General features: G+C 46.3%; 1 protein-coding gene across 6 annotated transcripts; it reads left to right on the top strand.

Moving 5' to 3' along the window:
* The first annotated feature begins 2,209 nt into the window (after positions 1 to 2,209).
* On the top strand, positions 2,210 to 16,931 carry LOC148393583 (high-affinity choline transporter 1-like). 6 transcript variants are annotated; one of them, XM_088385027.1, is made up of 8 exons: positions 2,332 to 2,350; positions 7,984 to 8,097; positions 9,645 to 9,800; positions 12,092 to 12,240; positions 12,484 to 12,627; positions 13,863 to 14,016; positions 14,367 to 14,584; positions 14,924 to 16,931. In XM_088385027.1, exons 1-8 carry the CDS (start codon positions 2,335 to 2,337, stop codon positions 15,485 to 15,487), a joined length of 1,515 nt encoding a protein of 504 aa, XP_088241153.1. In that variant the 5' UTR covers positions 2,332 to 2,334; the 3' UTR covers positions 15,488 to 16,931. The 6 variants fall into 6 exon arrangements, with proteins under 6 accessions (XP_088241154.1, XP_088241153.1, XP_088241149.1 ...); XM_088385023.1 differs by lacking the exon at positions 2,332 to 2,350 and adding an exon at positions 4,922 to 5,300; XM_088385029.1 differs by lacking the exon at positions 2,332 to 2,350 and adding an exon at positions 4,926 to 5,268.
* Positions 16,932 to 21,165: the final 4,234 nt, after the last annotated feature.

Below are 21,165 nucleotides of genomic sequence, written 5' to 3'. Positions count from 1 at the left end.
TCGTTGGCGTGTTGCGATTGTTTTGCTCGCTTGAACAGTGGCTGGCTTCAAGCAAAAGGTGCTCTGTCGGCAGACATGGAAACTCCACCACCAAGAAAAGCTGGAATTCTCCACTTTGCGTTCATATTCATCTTCTGATGTCTTTGGCATCCTACAAAAAGTGTGTCATTGACCTTGGCCCTCTCCCTACCTCTGAAGGGGTCCAGTTCGTAAGCTGGGCTCAAACTCTAGCCCACGTCTTGTTTGTTTGTGTTTGTGTTCCGCTCTGATCTGGAGCTCGGCCCACTGGGATGGCTCCCCGTCTGCGTTCTGATCTGGAGCTCGGCCCGCTGGGATGGCTCCCCGACCCCGACAGCAACGCAATAATGGCAACCGGGTCGTTTTCCCACGACCAGAGCTCTCCGTGTTTGTTTTGCAACAAGTGCAAAAATTGCGCCATAATTTCTTGAGTTTGAGGATTTGATGCAAATCCCTCTCGGAAGTTTTGTCCCAGCAATGAGGAAGATTTTCCATTGGCGTGTCCAGCAATTTGCTTTCCCCGGGGCCCGGGGCCTTACGCAGCTGCAAGGAGACTCACGTTTGCGGTTAGCCACCCTCGAGCCCTCCCGATTCCTCTTCAGCGATGACGCTCTCGGCTTGTTTTGAAGACAAATGCAAGAGGCTTCCGGGGAGGCCTGCCTTTGACTTTCTCATGAGAATTTTGTGCATGTGCGTACTTGAAAGTCCAGTTTGTTCAAAATGAAGATTATGATTGATATCTGCAATTTTGGCCACAAAATACAACTCAATATTGGGACAAAACCTTTGTTAAAAACAGTTCAAAGAAGTAAAACTAATTGTACAAAATTCAGACTTGTATCTTTAAAAAAATAAAACTCATTATTTCCGATTTGTTCAAAAGAATCTAAAGAGATTTATGCCCTTTTTGCAAAAATCAACTTGTAATGTTAAAATTTTTTATTGAATGTAATATCACTTTCTTAATAGTTTGACCTTGTATCTTTTTTTAATACATATTTGATCAGGTAATCTAGAAATGTTTTTCAAAAAATAAACAACTGTAATGTCTAATATTCAAAGTTAATTCTAACGTCTGTCTGAAGAAAAATGTAAAAGCAAACGACACTTAGAGATGAACTGCAAATGTATTGCACTAAAGAAATATAAACGCAGCTCAAGTGTGCAGTGTTCTGTGCAGTGATTTTTTTTACATGCCACTAGAGGGAGCCAGTGTAGCACTCTTGGAAAATCAGTTTCTTTGTAAAAACGTTAGTGATAACGCCATTCAAATACAAAAAGACAAAGAAAACCGGTTAAGCGTCAGTCATGAGTCACGTGGCACACTGGTGTGCGTGTGTTCACCACCAGGGAGCACTACATTGCGTATTACAAGATTTTTGTTAAATCTTGCAATATTATTAACCTTTTTAAAACTGCAACGTTAATGTCGTAATAATGTTCCATTTATTGTCGATATTGACAATGTTAAAAGTTGGCTATTGTGTGTGTGTGTGGGGGGGGGGGGGCACACGAAAACGTTCACACCGTCTCATGCGGGAATGGAACTCACGGTGTCGGCACGCAAGACAGCCGACGGCACCCCGACGTTATCAGAGACTCACGTTAAAGTTTGGCTCCACCTGGCCGGAGGTGCGCAAAGTGCCGTTTCCAGCGGCGGACGGCCGTTGACGCTGCCTCCTTGTGATGTGAGCAGTAAAGAATCTATTTCTGTGCGCAGCTGCTGCCATAGGCATTGCGGCCCAAGAAAGCTTAGAATGGAACGTCCGGCCGGGTCATGCGCCCAGCGGAGGTCACCCGAGTAGATGTGGTACCTACACCGCAGACTGCCAGCCACCGAGCCCAACCCAGCCCAAAAATGTCCAAAATGTTCCTAGCACTTGAGCCATATCAACACTGGCCATTATTTTTGTGCTCAAGGTTCAAGCTTTTCCGTAGGAATTTGAAGCGAGGGACAGCTGTATAGTGATTACAAGCGAGCAGACGTCAACGTCGCTACACAGTCGTTTGGGGCCATTTTCATCTAAAAACAAAGTGGACTTTTAAAAAGAATTTGACCATTAAGCAGCCGTTAAGCTGTAATTGTGCCAGCTTCGGGCAGAGCTCGCCGGCCGACATATTTTCTGGATTTGTTCACTTCACGCAAACACTCGAATGTAGTTAGCGAGACCCGTAATTCAACTGCCGACTTCTGAGTGGCAACACACCTTGTTTCACGCTTTGAATTTGAACAATGAAAACAGGAAGTATTTCAGCTCAGCCTAATTGCTGCTGCAGGTGAATGGATCTTATCCTCTTCAATCCTCTTTTGCACCTATGGAAAGCAATGCCAGTAAGTACATTTTATGAAGCAAATCTTTGAGTGTGATTGTTGCTGAGATGATAAGTATCTTAGTATGCGGGGAAACAGGATTTCTTTTGAAATATGCTTCTAAAGTGTGTTTAAAGACCTTTAAAAAATGACATACCGTAAATGATCTAAAAAGAAGCCTGGGAAATATTTAAATGGAGTCATTCTATATGGTGGACTGTGCTGAAACACTGGTGAGTGCCTTCCAATGCAGCCTCTTTGCGATGCGGGCCCTCAGGCTGCCTTCGCCACAAATGATTATGTCATCGGCCTTCAATATAGCCTCCGCCTTCTTATTTTTTACATTCGAGAGATGACTCATGGCAAACTGCGCCCACGACCCTCCCCAGCAAAGCATTCCAAGCTGGCCGAGTGTCTTGCTTGGTGCTCGCGAGGCCAGCCAGGCGCTAGTGCTGTTAGCATGGGCAGATCAATTAGCTGTATCTTTTTTCAAATGCTAATCCCGGCCGCTCCTCGCAGCCGCCCTGCTCTCTAAAAATAGCCTCCCAGGGCTTAAACCAAAACAAAGATGGCGGCGAGCGAGGCACAACTCGCACGTTGATAGCTGTTGTTACGTCCACTCAGCTGAGGTGGTATTGTCAAAGTGCCACTTTCACTGGAATGATTGATATGATGCCGCAGGTTAATCAATAAATGTGAATATTTTCCAAATGGGCAAATAATTCAGAATTGTTGCAATTTCTGGCTTCGGGGCCCCAACGAGTCGCCCGGTGCAGTCCACTCGAGCTCAAACTGTCACAAATGTGGCCCTGAACTTAAAGCGATTATAACGACTGTGCATAAAAGCAAAGCGGAGCTCAACCTTCAGCACTTGCAAGAGTCTGCCTGAGGTCAATGAAGACTCTGTTTGAAAGGGCTTCACAAAAGCGTCCATGCACTCATTACCAACCCGGCAAGGAGAAACTCCAAATTCCATTTCAGTGAAAAAGGGAGCACAGGTGCTTGCTCTTATAGCACAGGGGTCAAGCAAAACAACAAAAAATCCATATTGTGTCAGCTTTATTGTGCCATTTTGAAAAAATGTCTCAGCAGAGCCCCAGAAACTTTTTTCACCCCCATGTGCCAATCTTAGTTGTCGCCGACAGCTTGCGTAGCTTTCATGAAGAGCTCATCCTCTTGCTGGAGTGTTCAAGCCTCTTTAACACCCCCCCCGCAACCTTACATACCTTCTCCCCCTACCCCATTCCCAGCGCTTCGCCGCTATATTTCCCGCGAGCTAGCAGACATTGTCCGAGTCTCCGCGGGGATGCTGGCGCTCGACGGCTTTTTTTTACTGTTGTTAGTGGAAACACCACGGGAGCGCTCTAAGGCTGCACAGACTAACCGGCGGTGGCGAGGGGGCGGCGGCGACGAAGACTCGATACCCAGAAGACATTTCACCTACAACGAAAAAAAGACACTTTCGACCAAGTTTAAAAAGAAAACTACACTCATTTAATATGAATTTGCTCAAAAGCAATTTCCTTCCCACTTGGCTGTCACACGCATGTTTGCAGCGCTTGACAAGTAACAACAACCTTCATGACCCTCCATGACGCCAACACTGTCACAAAACGAATGAAACTCATTATCCAAGCCCCCCCCCCCTCGTGTTTTATTTGTGTTGCGTTGTTCCTCGTTTGTCGACTGTTTCACTGGATGACATTGCAATTTGCTCATCCAGTAAGAAGCCCCGTGAGTCAGAAAGCTTCCCGCATGTCGATTGGCTAATGCACAATCCAGTTGTGCTTTTTGGGGTGTTTTTTTCCTCCCCACCATCACCGACGTCGGACGGAAAATTTCAGTGTTTGATGAACGGCCGTCTGTTGCTCTGCACGGCTCAAGACATTTTGCTGCCCTTTACAAATTGGTTGTTGACTATTGGTGGGAGGGGATGCCAGGGGGATGCTACCCGCTCAACCCCCCTCTTTGCACACCCCTGCTGCAACCCCACCCAATGAATGTTCTGTTTTTTTCTTAGCCACATGAATGTTTCTTGTGCCTTTGGTTCTCAATTAGAGCAACTGTCCCCCAACACGCCGTTCAGGTGGCATGAACAAAAAGACCAGTAGTAAAACCATTTGCTGAATGAGGCGTATGTTTGATTTGATTCCGTGGTTCCCTCTCGCGAGTGCCCACTACACTTGAGTTCATGGCAATATGTGATGGAGTCTTTTCATCAAGGAAGAAGCCCCATTAAGTCATCAAGCTGCCTATGCATGTGCTATATTGATTAGCTAATGTACGTTGCATCCAGGGAGGGAGGGGCAGCGCCCCTTCTCTCTCCCTGGAGTCTTCACCCCCCCTCCCCTTGTCCTCCCTGGTGTATTCCAGTATGGCGTCTGGGCTCTGCGTCAGCACATTGCAGCAAATCGTCACCTCGGGTCGGCTCGCACAGGACAAAGTCAACGAACCGAAATCCAGTCGTGACGTAATCGACCCGGCCAGCCCGGCCCGGCTTCCGATTGGCCGTGCGGAGGCCGGGGGAGGGTAGACTCTTGCCCACACCCCGTCCCCTCCGTCGCTCCTCCCTCCCTCCTCCGAGCCCGGCGTGAGGCACCGGGCACGGCGGCGGAGGGGAGGGGAGGGGAGGGGTGGATGTAGGGGATGTTCGCCCAACCGCCGTCACTGTCGCCCGGTCTCTCGCTCGGTGCGTCCTTCTCCTTTCCTTCTTCTTCTCTCCTCCTCGTCGTCCCACTTGCTCCGCTCGACCATCATGGCTCTCAACATCCCCGGCGTGAGCGTCATGATGTTCTTCTACCTTTTGGTGCTGGCCATCGGCGTGTGGGCCTCCTTCAAGTCCAAGCGGGAGGCCAAGAAGGGCCGCGGAGACCAGACGGAGATGGCGCTGCTCGGCAACCGCGGCATCAACCTGGCGGTCGGCATCTTCACCATGACGGGCGAGTACAGGCGCCGACCGAGTGGCACACGCGTACGTCGCGCTTCCCGACGCCTTATTTAGGCCTGGAAAACGGGCCAAATGAATCGGAATTCGACCTCCGTTTCACCTCGCGCACGTGATGACTCAACCCTCCTTGTGCCGTTCGAGGTCTGCCTATCGTCGTACGATGCACACAGGTGCGTCCAGAATAAAATGCATTACAGTTACAAGCGCTTGCATGTTCAAATGGTACATGTGACGTAATTGAGCTACATTAGAGGTGCATAGAATATTACGCGTACAAGTAGAAAGTGTTTGAGATAGGACGTAATCGTGCTACATATGGTGCACACATTAAAGTGACAGTGTGGAATGGTTTGATTTTTCAATCGTCATTCATTTTAGAAAAAACATTATTAATTTTAATAATGTGCAAAAGAAGTGCTATCACATACGTACATGTTATGTAGGTCTAGTATTTATTTTTTTGTCGCATATATTCTCACCATCACTCACACACATTTACACCGTCATATGTGGGAATCGAACTCACGGTGTCGGCACACAAGACAAGCAAGTGTACCCCTACACCATCAGCCACTCCCGTAGGTCTAGTAATGGCAAATTATATTCCCGTGTCGCGCCTCGCTGTAGTGGATGGTGACACCTCGCGCCGCCATCGTTCCGTTACGGCTCGCCGAAGGAGACGAATTTGCTGGATTGATGTTGGCAGAGTGGGTAGCAAATGTAATGCGCTTGCTTTGTCACTTGAGGGAAGACTCAGTTGTTTGTGGTGACATTTTGCATTCACCGCTGCTGAAGATGTTGCTGTCTCGGCTTGCCGTGTGTGCGTGCTTCTTAAGTCTCACGAGATGGCCAAGAGAAAACCCTATCCCTTTAAATATGATGTCAAACGATAGAACATTACTATGTATGATGAATATGACATTATGAAAATTTCCAATTAAAAAGCGTTAATTATAATGTTTGAAAGTAATGCTTTGAAGAAAAAACATATTGCCATCTTGAATGGCGTATGGGCCAGACATGTCCCGAGCGCATATTCAGTGTTTGCTACTGAGGAACCAACAAAGCTCACTTGAATACGACCAATTTTATTTGTCGCTTACAGCGGCATTATCGGGACAAATTCACAAGTGCAACGCTGCAAAGCCACGGCAGCAAATGCTTGCGAAGGCGAGACAAGCTACCGTTGAAATAGCCACAAGTCCAAGGAAATAGCACAGAACAAAGTGACGGGCTGAGACGTCTACCGTGAACAAGACTGGATTCGGTCATCCAATTGACTTCCTTCCGCTCGATTTTATAAGACGCCAACGCTCTTTTGTTTCCAGCAGACTGACTGAGCTCACGCATTTGCTTCTTTTGGGAAGTTCGGCACGGAAATCTCAGGAAAGCTCCATCATTATTATTTTCTTACGTTGAGCTAAGATCAATTTGCATTAAAAGTTTGTATTCAATGTTCAATTTCAGTCGAGTTTTGGTGCAAAACATGAAAAGAGATTCTTATGACCTGACTCACAGAATAGGTTTGTTGAAAAAAAGCTAAACACAATTGTTCAATGACTTGTGTCATAAAACACAAAAGCAATCCTTTCAATCTGCGTATGTTTCCTTCACATCCTTCAGGTTGACGTTAACAGAAGTTTAAAAGTCAGTATGTGAAAGAGCGGGCCTCAAAGCCAGTTGAGTAGCGCCGGACCTAAATAGGTTCTGTTCGAAGCGTGGAGAAGATTGCGCAGAAACACAAGTTTTCAATCATTTGCATTTAGGTGCATGCCCGGCCGGTGACACTCAAGATCAAAGTTGAAAGGTCAGCACTCGGAAATACCTTGTTCGCTTCGTCTTGCAAAATTGTTGCCTAAAATTAGCAGGACAAATTGGCCGAGTGCACGACGAGCTCGACTTTCTCCTCGGCCCCTCTTACAAACTGGACTGCAGCCGACAATTCTGGCAGGTCTCGGCAGGCGGCGGCGGCGCCTCTGCTGTTGGATGGCGAGTACTGCACGCAGGTTGTCACTCTTTGGCTTCCGTACACCATCAAGCCTTCGACCCGTTTCACACCATCTGTCCATTCCTGCAGCATACGCACACATACTCAGAGTAAAGCAGAGTCATTGATGTCAACAAGACACACACACACACACACACACACAGTCTCTATTCATTTAGTTGAATAACTATGGTACTCTAGAGCTATATAAAATATCAAATGTGATTGAAACGTGCACATTTATTGAGTCGGAGCATCCATTTGACATCTCAGCAAAAGTATAACAACTGAATGACCTCAGTTGGTTGTTTTATGCCAAAAGAAAGAATAAATTCTAGTTGACATCAATTTAGTGTCGCTGTGTCACGCATTTATGTTCCATCCACCTTGAATGCACCATAGCCAAGACATGTTGTGTGCACCTCTAATGTAGTATCTTGAATGGCTTCGGTACGCATTGACGTCGTTTTGCGCTCTGTGGCTCTAAGCAATAGCTTGTTGTTTTTTGTATTTATGACCCTGTAAGCGTTTTTCAAGCACTGCACCGACTTGTGCCGCATGTATTTTGACGTTGACATTTACGAGGCGGGGCACATCCCCAAAGGCCCCGCTTGGGTTTGCATGCTGCGACAAAACCGTTGAGCCCGTCAAGAATTGCGCACGCCGAAAGATAAAAACTCTGCTTTCAGCTGAAATATGACGCGCGTCTTTTGTCGACAGCCACATGGGTCGGCGGCGGGTTCATCGTGGGCACGGCGGAGGCCGTCTACAACCCGTCCATGGGGCTCATCTGGGCCGTCATGCCCGTCACGGCCACCATGTGCTTCATCTTCGGTGAGCAGCGCTCCTTTTTAGGGCAGGCCGCAGCGCCTCAGCGCCTCTCGCTCGGTGCCGGGCCCACCTTTTGTCCCAGCCTGGTGAAAAATAGTCCCCAAAAAACAAAAGCGCTATCGTCCAAACAAGGAGAGTCTCCTCGGGCCCTCACAACAGGCGGATTTGAGTCCTTAAGAACACTTAATTCGCGTCGGCGCTGGAGTCCAAATAGGGTTTACGAGGTCAGAAGCTGACCCCTCCTGGGTTCAGAAAAATCACAAGTGGGCCAAGAACGCTCGAGTGCAAGTAGCATGTGATCACAATAATAGAACTTGAGATTGCCACTCGTGTTGAAATCAGGTGAATGCTGAAGAGCCGGTTTTGAAATGTGGAAAGTCCTGAAAAGCTGAAAGCTGAGCCGTGGTTGGTTGCGACCTGAGAGCTGAACGACTGTAATGTGATGTTCAGTCGACAGAAATTGGCAAAATGGCCGGCCCCTCAGAGATAGATTTTGTGTGTTCGCAGTGTTCCCCAGAATGCCGTGCTCCGATGCGTGGGTGCAGACTCGACAATTTTGTGGAGGAGATTTGGCGGTTGACTTGAATAAGAGCCCCTAAATAAGAGTACAAAGTGAAACCCGCTCGCCGCCCCTGTCGTGAGTGAGCTCTTCATTGTTTGTGACCTTCGAGTGCTCCACTGATAACATTCGAGGTCACACTGTAAAGCTCTTACAGCAATAGTGCAGTGTCAGAACCAGGACACGGCAAAAATACCATTACAGGGAAAGTTCAAAAAGTTCAATGGCAGCATTACAACCTGACAACTTGGTATTTTTAAACGCGGGAAGTTTGACGTCACCAATGCGCAAAAAACAAAAATGAGACACTCGCTCAGCTTGCCGGCACAATTGTCTTGTGTCTCGTCAATCGATGAGCAGCCACCTAGCCGTTAATATTGTCAAAGAAAATAAGGTGCTAAGTGTCGTACAAAGTTTGAGATCTCAAATGGAGGCATGTGCTTCTGGATTGGATTTTCTTGCTAGCGCGTTCGTGCTGCCGCGTCCTTTTGTCGGCGGCGGACATCACGGAGCAGGCACTCGGACAGCAGCCTGCGAGAATATGTGCAGATTTGCCCCCATTCCTTGGCCACGTGAAAGTTACATGGTTGATCCTCTTACTCTTGCCCGGCCTGTCGTCCGGCGCGTCTCCCCTTCCCTGCTGCAAGGCAGCCAATTGGAACTTCTCCGGAGTTGCCGAGGAGCTGACCGTTTGCAGCGGGGAGGGAGCCGTGCAGAAAAACAGGCAGGACAGCCTGCCTTAAGTTAGTGTAGGAGAATGGCTGGCCTGCGTTAGTGCAAGCTCGCATCCTTCTCAGCGAGCGTCCGCATTTGTCTGTTTGCACCGATGCGCTTTGGAGCAAACACAACCGCCCGCGAGTGTCAGCGTTTGTCTGTTTGCGCCAACATGCTTTGGTGCAAACACAACCGCCCATGACAGTCTTGACGCCGAGTGACGTCAAGGTGGTTGTTTTTTGTCATCTTTCACTTTTTTGCCCCATGTGCGCTGCAGGTGGCCTGTTCTTTGCCGAGCCTATGCGCAACAGCAAGTACGTGACCATGATGGACCCCTTCCACATCAAGTACGGCAAAGTGGCTACGGCCGCCCTCTCTATGGCTGCGCTGGTCTCTGAGATTATGTGGGTGACCGGCACTCTCATAGGATTAGGTAAGGATGCCACCACACGCCGCAGCTGGCCGTCGAGTGAAAGGAACGGCCACTTTTAGCTCGCGCCGGCTTTTCCCGTGCGCAGCCGCATCAAACCAGACGGATTGCGGCGGTGACTCTCTGGCTGTCCAATGTGCACTTTTCCTTGTGTTTAAAACAAACAAAAAAGAGTCAATCTCCAAGCCCAACAATTCAATCATTTTTTTTTTGTATCCAACTTGCATAACGTTAACTTAAAATTAACTTAGCTTATTTGTTTTTTATATATTTTTTTACATTTTCCTTTTAACTCTATCGTCACCTTCACTTCCATTCAATTTAGGCTTTCTTTTTTTTCCTCCTCACCATCACTCAACCGCTTTGCAGATTTTTTAGAGAAAGCCGTGCCATCTCTTCCAGGGTAGGCCTGCGACGTTTAGAGATGATCCCCTTGGATGGCTTGAGGGCTTCCTTCTGCTTAATCGCCGTCGCTTGATCGTTGAAATTGTTGACATCTTCCGGCCATATTGTTTTGCAATATCACTCACACGCAAACCGCGCTCACGTTTTCTTATGATTTCTTGTTTCAATTGTAAGAAAATCATCGCCTTCTTTCTTTTTTCACCACTACTACCGGACGCAAACTGTCGCAATCCCAACGTGCCACCGTCAAGCGGAATAACCATGATGACGTCCTATGTTGGGAATTGCGTTGGTTGTTGATTTAAATATTTGATCAAATTTCACATCGTTTGTTGAAAGACTCGTATGTTTAAGCAATCATATGTAGAGGTTTGACTTTAGTTGATTATGGAATCAATCAATTCATCGTTTAGAGTCCCTTTGAACTTCAAAATGCCCAAATCCTTGTATTTTCAGCCTTACACTAATCAATCTTCCATTTGTCTAGTCTTCTGTGAAAGCTTTGTGTTTTGCCAAAATAGGACATTTGCGCTTACTTTGCAACACAACCGTCAACATCCTGTGGAGGAGGACATGGGATCTGTTATTGTGCTCAGCTAGCCGACTGTGACACCGCAACTCCTTGTTATGCTTGCTGTCTTCTCACCATTCGTTCATTGTCAGGAACGTGAGAACACCGCCCGCTCGCCGCTGTTGTTGCTTCAGCCCGAGTGCCGCCCGTTTGTGGTCATCAAGTTCCCTACGTATTTGTTTTCATCCATTATAGCTGAGCTAATGCAAAGAAATCCCGAATTGGAGATGATAGAGTTTTGCCCACTCTAACTTCTTTGCAAGAACCACACATGAGACAGTTTGGCCATTTTACACTTACAAGCGGAGCAAGCCATCAGCACCCTGTGTGGTACAGAGGTGCTTGAAAGCAGTCAGAATTCTGCCTCTTTCTAGAGACTATTTATTGAGAGAAAGCAGGGTGGGGATGAGAGTGAACAGGTTTCAGGGGTCGCCTCTGCAAACTGGTTAATCAGTGCCGAGGGTCTTAGCGGTTTGTTTTACAAGGATGTGGAAACAGATACTAATAGAGCATCTTTAGACAACAAGCTAAGCAAGAACATTTGCACAACCTTGGAAAGTTTCAACAACTCAAGGGAATGTGGAAAGTTTCAACGTGTCAAGGGAAGGTGGAAGGTTTTAACAAAGTTAATGATTCTAGTCAACATTCCAACATAATCATACGATCAAAATAATCTGTCAACCCTGTGTGTGTGTGTGTGTACGTATTTTCAGGACTATGTCACTCCAGAGTATGAGTCGCACCAGCCATAAAATGTATATATATTTCCATAAAATGACACATATAAGTCACACTGGAGTGTAAGTCGCACTTTTGGGGAAGATTTACTTGATAAAATCCAACACCAAGAAAAGACAGGTCATCTTGAAAGGCAATTTAAAATAAAAATAGAATAGGCAACAGGCTGAACAACACGGTATGCTAACGTTACATGACACATAAACAATGAACTGAGAGCGTGCCTGACGTAACATATTAAGTTATTCAGAGAACTATAGCGTAAATAACGTGCTAACAAGTTTACCAAACCATCCGTGTCACTCCAAATCACTAAACCCAATAAAATCTTCATTCTTGGTGTCACTTTTAAACAACTCCACTAATTCCGGAAGTAGAAGATGCAGCGCTTCCTCTTCTACGTCGCTTACGTCACACTCATCGTCAGAATAATTTCACACATAAGTCGCTCCTGAGTATAAATCGCACCCACCGGCCAAACAATGAAAAACAAACTGCAACTTATAGTCCGGGAAGTATGGTACATGGCCAGAAAATGGCCACAAATGATCTAAGGTATGGTCAAATGTGTGTGCACCAGGCGTGACCATGAGCGTGATCCTGGATCTGTCGTACACGGCCAGCATCTGGATCTCGGCCGCCGTGGCCATCACCTACACGCTGCTGGGTGGACTCTACTCAGTGGCCTACACCGACATCATCCAGCTGGTGCTCATCTTCATCAGCCTGGTCAGTGCTGCTTCTTCTTTTTCCCGCAACTGGCACTCTTTTGGTTTTGTGTCCGCTTGCTGATATTCGTGCCGGTCGAGTAGTCACTACTCTCGCTCAAGCTGTCGATCTAATCCCGAGATCCCTGAAGGTGTCCAACATTTGGTGAAAGCTGTACCTGTAGTTGCAAGCTCGCAGCCTCCCGCGTAACATTGAGCAGCAGTATGCCCAACGTGCGGTTGTTGTTGAACCCCCCCCCCGCAGTGGATGTGCGTTCCGTTTGCACTGATGAGCCCCGCTGTGACGGACATCACCCAGACAGCGTACAACTACACCTTCCAGCCGCCGTGGGTGGGCACGCTGGAGGAAGACCGAGTGTGGCGCTGGATCGACAACTTCTTAATCCTGGTGAGAAAAGAGAGAAAGAATGTTCACCTTTATAGATTACTGAAACCGGTGCTTAGAGTGGGGTAAAAAAGTATTTAGTCAGCCACCAATTGTGCAAGTTCTCCCACTTGAAAAATGAGAGATGCCTGTTATTTTCATCATAGGTACACTTGAGAGACATGCTTAATTAAGCCAGTACATGTCCAGGCCCATCTGAAGTTTGATATTCCATATTTTCCCAATCCTCTTCTGGATCATCCAAATGCTCTCTAGCAAACTTCAGATGGGCCCGGACATGTACTGGCTTAAGCAGGGGGACTCATCTGGCACTCCAGGATTTGAGTCCCTGGCGGCGTAGTGTATTACTGATGGTAGTCTTTGTTACTTTGGTCCCAGCTCTCTGCAGGTCATTCACTCGGTCTCTCTGTGTTTTCCTGGGATTTTTGTTCACTGTTTTTGTGATCATTTTGTCCCCACTGGGTGAGATCTTGTGTGGAGCCCCTGATCGAGGCCATTATTGATCAAATAGTTATTTTCCACCATAATTTGCAAATAAATTATTTAAAAACCAGACAATGCGATTTTCTGGATTTTTTTTTTAAATTTATGTCTCTCATAGTTGAAGTGTACCTATGATGAAAATTACAGCCATCTCTCATCTTGTAAGTGGGCGAACTTGCACAATTGGTAGCTGACTAAATACTTTTTTGCCCCACCTATGTGTGGATAGCAGATGTACATTGGCCATCAGGGGGCAGTATCCTACCAAGTCGCAAGAAGAGTTGCACAACTACCCTAAGTCGGCAGTAAGATGCCATAATAGTTGTTTTCTATGTGATATTGTCTGTATATGTGTGTTGCGATGGCATTTGTGTACAAATCTCAATTGCTGAAAGCATTGAGACGCCACGGCGTAGATCCAGGTTGTTAGCTCGTCTGTGACGGGTGACATTGTCTTTTTGCATTCAGCTAAGCAAGCTTTCCTAATTGTGTTTTGGGTGCTTTCCCTTTGAATGAGTGCAATTAAAGAGCTATAGTGTGTTTGTGAACAAAATTGTTCAATGTTATTTGCCAAACTGATGCTTGAGTTGAGTTTACGGTCACCATTACAGCTTGAACCTTGACTTTTTGCTCACAAGGAAAATAAAATTTGACCTCGAAAAATTCTTGTGGTATGATTTCTATCTCAAGGCACCGCGGTGTTCATCTATTCCATATGTGCGTGCCTTGACTTGTTCTTGTGTCTTCCCGTCAAGGGTTTGGGCAACCTGGGCCTTCAGAACTTCCACCAGAGGACTTTGTCTGCTGCCTCGTCCACCACGGCCAAGATTACCTGTTTTGCCGCTGCCTTCATCGTCCCCACTCTGGGGATTCCTCCCATCTTGCTGGGCGCAGCCGCCGCCTCCACAGGTACGAAAGCAGAAAGCCCGTTTCAAGGACGTTAGGGCCGTGTTCTCCCACATGTATGAATTAGAAAGGTTTGCCACACGCAGCCACAGGGCAGGTAATGTAGGCGTTCCCTGTCAAATGTGGGCGTTCCCTGTCAAATGTGGGCGATTCCTGCCAAATCTGGGCGGTTCCCAGACAAATGTGTGCATGGTTCCAGTTTGCGCATGGTGAGCGTCCCAGAAGTATGGACAAAAAGTGCCCAGGCCAGGCGTGTTTAATAAAAGCAAAAAAGAGAATGTGGCCGACCCTTCATCACCGAAATGTGACTAAAAGATTTTGAAAACAATATTTCGGGTTTTTTTCCCCCCCAGACTGGAACATGACCACTTACGGTTCTCCGTCCCCGTTCGAGCGAGGTCAGACAGGCCTAGTGCTGCCCATTGTGTTGCAGCACCTCACCCCTCAATACATCTCTATCGTGGGCATCGGAGCCGTGGCAGCCGCCGTCATGTCATCCACCGACTCGGCCCTGCTTTCCGCCGCCTCCATCTTCACCTCCAACATCTACAAGAACATCCTCAGGACTCAGGTGAGAAGCAAAGAGGGCTTCCTTCTAGGCCAGACCTTTCTTTAGCAATAATCTGCGCCATACCTAGCATTCCTTTTCCAAAGTTGGTTTATTGAAACAAACAACAACCAGCTTGAGCGTCAACGATATGAGTCGTTGCTCTTCATCCAAAAATTTGATGTTGGTGTGATAGTCCAGAAAAAAGCTTGCCTTGATACAATCTTGAATTTGTTGCTCATCTGCCCCCACTCCCCCAAAAGAAAGAAAAAATACACATTTGTCCAAATGGATGCCACTGGCTTTGCAAACACAAAAGTAAGAAGTGGCTGAATGACACTTTGCCTTTGGTGGATCCGCCAGGCTTCCGAACAAGAGCTCCAATGGGTGATCCGCGCGTCTGTGGTGGTGGTGGGCCTGGCGGGGACGTCGCTGACTTTCCTGGACAACAGCGTGCTGATGATCTGGATGCTGCGTTCGGACCTGACCTACACGCTCATGTTGCCGCAGCTGGTGTGCGTCCTCTTCTTCGCCGTGTCCAACGGCTATGGGGCTGTCCTGGGTTGCCTGAGCGGGACTCTCCTCCGGGTCCTGTGTGGTGAGCCCGTGCTGGGCCTCCCGCCAGCACTGCGCTTCCCTGGCGGCGCACTGGTGGACGGCGTCTATGTGCAAAGCTGGCCCATCCGCACCATCTGCATGCTGGCGGCGGTGGTGTCCATTTTGTCCTTCTCCTTCCTGGCCTCACTGCTTTTCCACAAAGGCGTGATCCCCAAGAGGTGGGACTTTTTCCAAGTGCTGACGCGGGACTCGGCCGAGATGCCCGACGGATCCAAGTACGACATCAAAGACGACGACGACGACGACGATGTGAAGGAACAAAATGAAAGCAAGGAAGTGTGCGAACCCATGCTGGAATCCACTTTCTAGAAAGCGCGACTCAGGTCCAAACGCCACCGTACCCGATCGTATGCAGGTTTAGTCGTAGGATACAGTAATTCCCCGCTATTCGTGGCCCACTGTGAGCACCAATTTGTCAAGCCTTCCTTTTTTCCAATCAAAAAGCCGCAAATGAAAAAGAAACGTTTCTTAAGGGCCTTGCTCGCCGGCCCGGAGACAAGTTGCCGTCCCAAGGGCCGCTCCAGTCCCCGCAAAAGAAGGAGTTGACCCGTTCTTACAACAGTTATGGCAGCCGGTAGTCCAGGTGTGATCACGTGACGTTGCGTATGTAGCAAGCGGAACGCTCAATAGTCAAACAGCAAAGCTTAACCTCATATGATGAACTCGGCTTCGATCTTATTCCAGCTTTACCTTCAAGTGTCTTTCAAGAAATAGCCTAGCTTGCCCACCTCTCTCGCCAAAATGCTTGCGAGTGGTGTACATTGCACAGCGGATCCAATCACGAGGAAGTGGCTGAAGCGTTGGTTCAAAATAACCTCACTCTCACTCCTCTATACTCGCCGAGTTACTCTCGCGCAACCCGCCTCTTCCTTGACAATCGTTTTTATGGTTTTCTGAAAGCAGCACAGTGTAAAACTTTGGCAGTTCTCTAGTTCAGCGCATCCGCAGATGAAACTGCTCAACGTGCTGGTGTGCGTCAACAGTCTCCCGCCCCACCCTTCACTTGTGATGGTCCAAGTTGGTTTCACAATACCAAAAACTTTATTTGGGGAGAAATTGGCCCGCTGTCCAATTTGGTCTTAAAATATCAAAACATTTAATTTGGGGAAAAATAGCCCACTGGCCTCTCTAAACTGTTAGCCAGTCCAGATAGAACACATCAACATACTTCTTTGACACTAATTCCTATGTAGACAGGGTTTATGCAGCGTCTTGTGGCAATATTTCACAACGTGTAAAAGGAAGAAAATGCAAACAGGTAATTCCATGTAATGAACCACGAATATACGGGGATAACTGTTTTGGGTTTTTTTTTTTTTTTCTTTTTTTTTTTTTTAGCGTGTATACTGAACAGTGTACACAGGAAAAAAACAACAGCTATGCTCTCTGTTTTAAGAGCTCAGCATCCTCTGCAATTTTATGCAGCATTGACACTTCCAGGCACGGACAGAGAGAGGCACTGTTTCCAAAATGGACGTGAATGTGTTCAGCGTCAAGTGACTTTGCCACCAGCCGATTTCAAAACATTTGCCAGTAAAAACAAAATGCTGGAAATGTTTTTTCTTTCTTTCCTTTTATTGTATTTTAGCTTCTTAGACGAGTAGGTGATTGTTAACAGCTGATTGTATCGTGACTGAGTGAGAAGGGCTCTCAAGCACGAGCACTTAATTGTACAAAAATAACAAAAAATCTGCCTGCCTATGCAACCAAGTGTGAATGGTTTGTCATTAAACCCTTTATTAGCCCTCTTTGACGAGGTGTGTCGTCATTAAGGCAAGAGCTAGTTTATTGAAACAAAGTAATCAATCATCTGAATATTTACCCAAGCAAAAAATAATAATTAAATTTTGATTTGCCAATCTTTGGCTCATACCGAAGCATTTTCATCTTTCTTCTACTTTAACCCTAAACAAAAATGTACTTCTTAATCAAACAAAACAGTCTTGGGGTAAGACTTAGGGGGTATTCCAGAAAGCAGGTTCCCAGATCTGGGCAAAATACGGTCCGAGGGGCAAATCCGACCCTTTGTGCGTCCCTGTCCAGCCCGCATGAGGCCAATTGTAAATTATGTTTGATTACAACTTAATTAAAAAAAAGAAAATCAGTGTCGTGCGTGCAATACAACTGTTTTGCTTTTATTTTGAAAGGCGTCGCACTTCCGTGTAGCGTACGTGTATGTGACCTGTGCGTGAAGGTGACCAGTGCGAAGTAATGCTGCCCTAGAAATGTGTGCTGACCCTCAGAAAAGAAAAGTTGACAAGGAGTGCCGTGTTTTCAACAAGACATGGACTGCCAAGTATTTCTTTACAGAAAAGAAAGGTAAAGCCGTGTGCCTGATTTGTGGTACACAGGTCGCTGTGTTTAAAGAATATAATTTGAGTCGTCACGACACGACCAAGCATGAGAAAAAAATACATCTGTCTTATAAACAGCGCGCAACAGAGGCTGATGTATTGCTAGCAAAACTGCAAGCCCAACAAGGACTTTTTATCAAACTTCACACCCAGAGATGCAGCGGCTTTTTTATTTGAGGAAAAGTTAAAGAAGTTAAGAATAAATTGTACTGATTAATGATTGTTTTTTTATTTGACCTATACACCACAATTTCACATAGCTTAATATAAATATAAACAGAATAATTGTATTCTTCTAATTACCAGTACCAGCTATTTAAAATAAATAATTTAGTGCATTTTACAATGGAAGAAAATTGAGCAGGTTTAAGTTATCGTAGGTGTGGCCCTCTGACACAACTCAGGTTTTTCATGTGGCCCCTTGTAAAAATTAATTGCCCACCCCAATTGAGAGTCCAGGGATAGACTAGAGCAGGGGTCACCAACCTTTCTTAAACGGAGAGCTACTTCCTGGGTACTGATTAAAGCAAAGGGCTACCAGTTTGACACATACTTCTGAAATAGTCAATTTGCTCAATTTGGCTTTCACTATGTGTTATTATTGTCATTTCCAGTTCACATGTAAGTGTGATTTTAACAAGAATAGCAAAAATACAGTCAAACCTTGGTTTTTGACCACAATCCGTTCCAGAAGGCGGTTCGAGAAGCAAATCGGTCGAATTCCGAATCTATTTTTACAAATAATGGGAAAAAATATAATCCGTTTCAAGACAAAAAACCCCGCCTTTCTTAAGCATTTTTTCATTTGCGCATATTTGTCCGATCGCGCAACATCAGCGCACCGCCGAACGCGTAAACCGTAGCGCGTCGCCCACCGCGCAACTGCACCGCGCCGGTCGCATTATTGTCACAGAGCCGTCGCTGAAATTTAGAAAATATTTCTAAAGTCCTGAGGTACTTTCCAAAATTTAAGTGGACCTAAGTGCGCAGGGAGCTTAATTTTGTCCGATCGCGCAACAGCAGCGCACCGCCGAACACGCAACCGTAGCGCGTCGCCGACCGCGCAACTGCACCGTGCTGGTCGCATTATTGTGACAGAGCGGTCGCCAAAATTTAGAAAATATTTTTAAAGTCCTGATGTACTTTAAAAAATCTAAGTGGACCTCAGTGCGCAGGGAGCTTAATTTGGTCCGATCGCTTAACCGCAGCGCACCGCCGAACGCGCAACGTCGCCCACCCCGCAACTACACCGCGCTGGGCGCGTTACTGTGACAGAGCCGTCGCTAAAATTTGGAAAATATTTTAAAAGTTTTGATGTACTTTCCAAAATTTAAGTGGACCTCAGTGCGCAGGAATCTTAATTTTGTCCGATCACGCATCCGCAGCGCGCCGGGCGCTCACTGTCACATTGCTTTAAGAGCGTCTTTGTGTTTCAGAATTTCTTTACTGCTCCCACTTGCTGTCTTTGGAGGCATGATTAGGGGTTAATACAATCCTCAAAGTAACGAAAATACAATAACAACGGAGTCAGTCGGCATCCGGGCCGCGCGGTCGGGTTTTCTCGGGTCCTCCCGGCTCATCTCGCGAGGTTCGACCTCCGAATTTTGTTCTACAACCGAAGCAAAAAAATCTCGAATTTTTTGTTCGAATTCCGATTATTTCGAGAACAGGGACGTTCAAAAACCGAGGTTTGACTGCAAAATAAATAGATGCAGCTCAGTGACAAGTGCCGCTATTTGAGCTAATTTTAGAACAGTCCTGCGGGCGACTCGTGCGGTCCTCACGGGCGACCTGGTGCCCGCGGGCAACGTGTTGGTGACCCCTGGACTAGAGTCTAGTCTATCCCTGGACTCTCAATTGACTTATTCTGAGATGGGAGACTGAGTTTTCGGTTCCAGAAAAGCTGATCTGAGTTAGTTCACTCAACTCTGAGTATGTTCACCTGGAGTTACGCTCGTGCACAACTCCTGTAAAAAGCCATTATCAATCGAGCCCCGATACCACGAGTCACCATGACAACTGCAGAAAAACAGATCACCATATTTTACTTTATTGGTCCTTATGCAGGCCTACGGCAAGCACGAACGTATATTTTGCCGCAAATCTAATACGGCTGCAGCAGCAAAGAAGAGGAGCAAATTGCTGCTCGATGCGCAAGTTTGAATGTACTATTTCAGTGATGTACCATCTACCCAGGCACGTGCACTCATAGGAGGCAGCTGAGGCAGTGCCTCACCTTGCGACCAGGGGCGGTAAAGGGCTCAACATGGTTTCCTCTGCTGTCACCATAAATTGTTAAAAAATGAATAATATAATAAAACATAATATAATATCTGTCCTGTGGTCTATGCTTTTAATGCAATTTTGGTGTGTTTCCTATACATTTGGATCATTTTCATAGTCAAAATAGCTGTATTTCTTATTCAAATAACAACAGGAGACGAGAATCATGGAGGCTTAGGCCGTGACAGGTAGTGCCTCTCAGGGCGTGTGTGTCAGCGTGTGCACCACTCACACATTGTACTGAGCGCGTGCAAACAGCCGGTGCTTGAAGTCAGCGGGAAAATACGGGCCTTGAGGCAGCCAGTAGTTCTGCCTCAAAGATGGGGCGATAGTGAGCCACGACACGAGTAAATGCGAGAGTAAATTAAGAAGAAAAAAAAAAAAAAGAAAAACAACCAACAACATTTGCTATTTGGCTTTATTTTCCCTTTAAATGAAGGATATAATCTCTCAGTCCAAGCAAGAAACCATAAGTAAGGGAAGACCAACGCCAGATTTGCGAGGATTAATTCAAACTACGGGCCTCCCTGGACGTTCGTTTCAAAAGGATTGGTACTCTAAAAAAGACTTCATTTACAAGTAAAGGTAAGACTACTGCAGTGGTGTGTTTAAATGTACAGTGGTGTATTTAAAATGTTATTAAATTTAATCAAGAATGGGGTAACAACCATGTATGCTTGTAAATCTGACTTGTGAGTCAGTGCCTCACCAACCCCAACCCTCACCGCACGTCACTGCATCTAACCATAAAATCATAGCATAGCCTATAGTATGAATATAAGTAGGAATGAAATCTTATTTTCATTTAGGTGCAATTCAACAAGAGAAAGAAATTACTTGGAAGCAGTTAGGGTTAGTCAAAAAGTCATTAGTCAAAAAGGTAAGGCATGTTTAACTAGGCTGTGATTGCACCTCACTTTGATTTGAATCTTATTATTTTAAATGGACTCACGCTATTAAACAAGGTCAGTATTAATTTAAATCGATGGATGGATGGATGGATGGATGGATGGATGGATGGATGGATGGATGGATGGATGGATGGATGGATGGATGGATGGATGGATGGATGGATGGATGGATGGATGGATGGATGGATGGATGGATGGATGGATGGATGGATGGATGGATGGATGGATGGATGGATGGATGGATGGATGGACAAGCAATTGGAGGAAAAAGAAAGGCTCACTTGGAGTTAGTTAAGCGTTTAGAACACCATTATATGGCGTCATGAATTTGCGATTAATCATCAGTTAACTATGAAAATCATGCAATTAATCATGATTACCATTTCGAATCGGCTACCACATCTCTCTCTCTGTCTCTCTGTCTCTCTCTCTCTTGTAG

This window comes from Syngnathus floridae, chromosome 9, assembly GCF_059516105.1.
Source record: "Syngnathus floridae isolate MCC-2025c chromosome 9, RoL_Sflo_1.0, whole genome shotgun sequence".
NCBI classification, from domain to species: Eukaryota; Metazoa; Chordata; class Actinopteri; order Syngnathiformes; family Syngnathidae; genus Syngnathus; species Syngnathus floridae.
The sequence above is the reverse complement of the archived record's forward strand: the minus strand, read 5'-3'. Positions and strand labels throughout refer to the sequence as shown.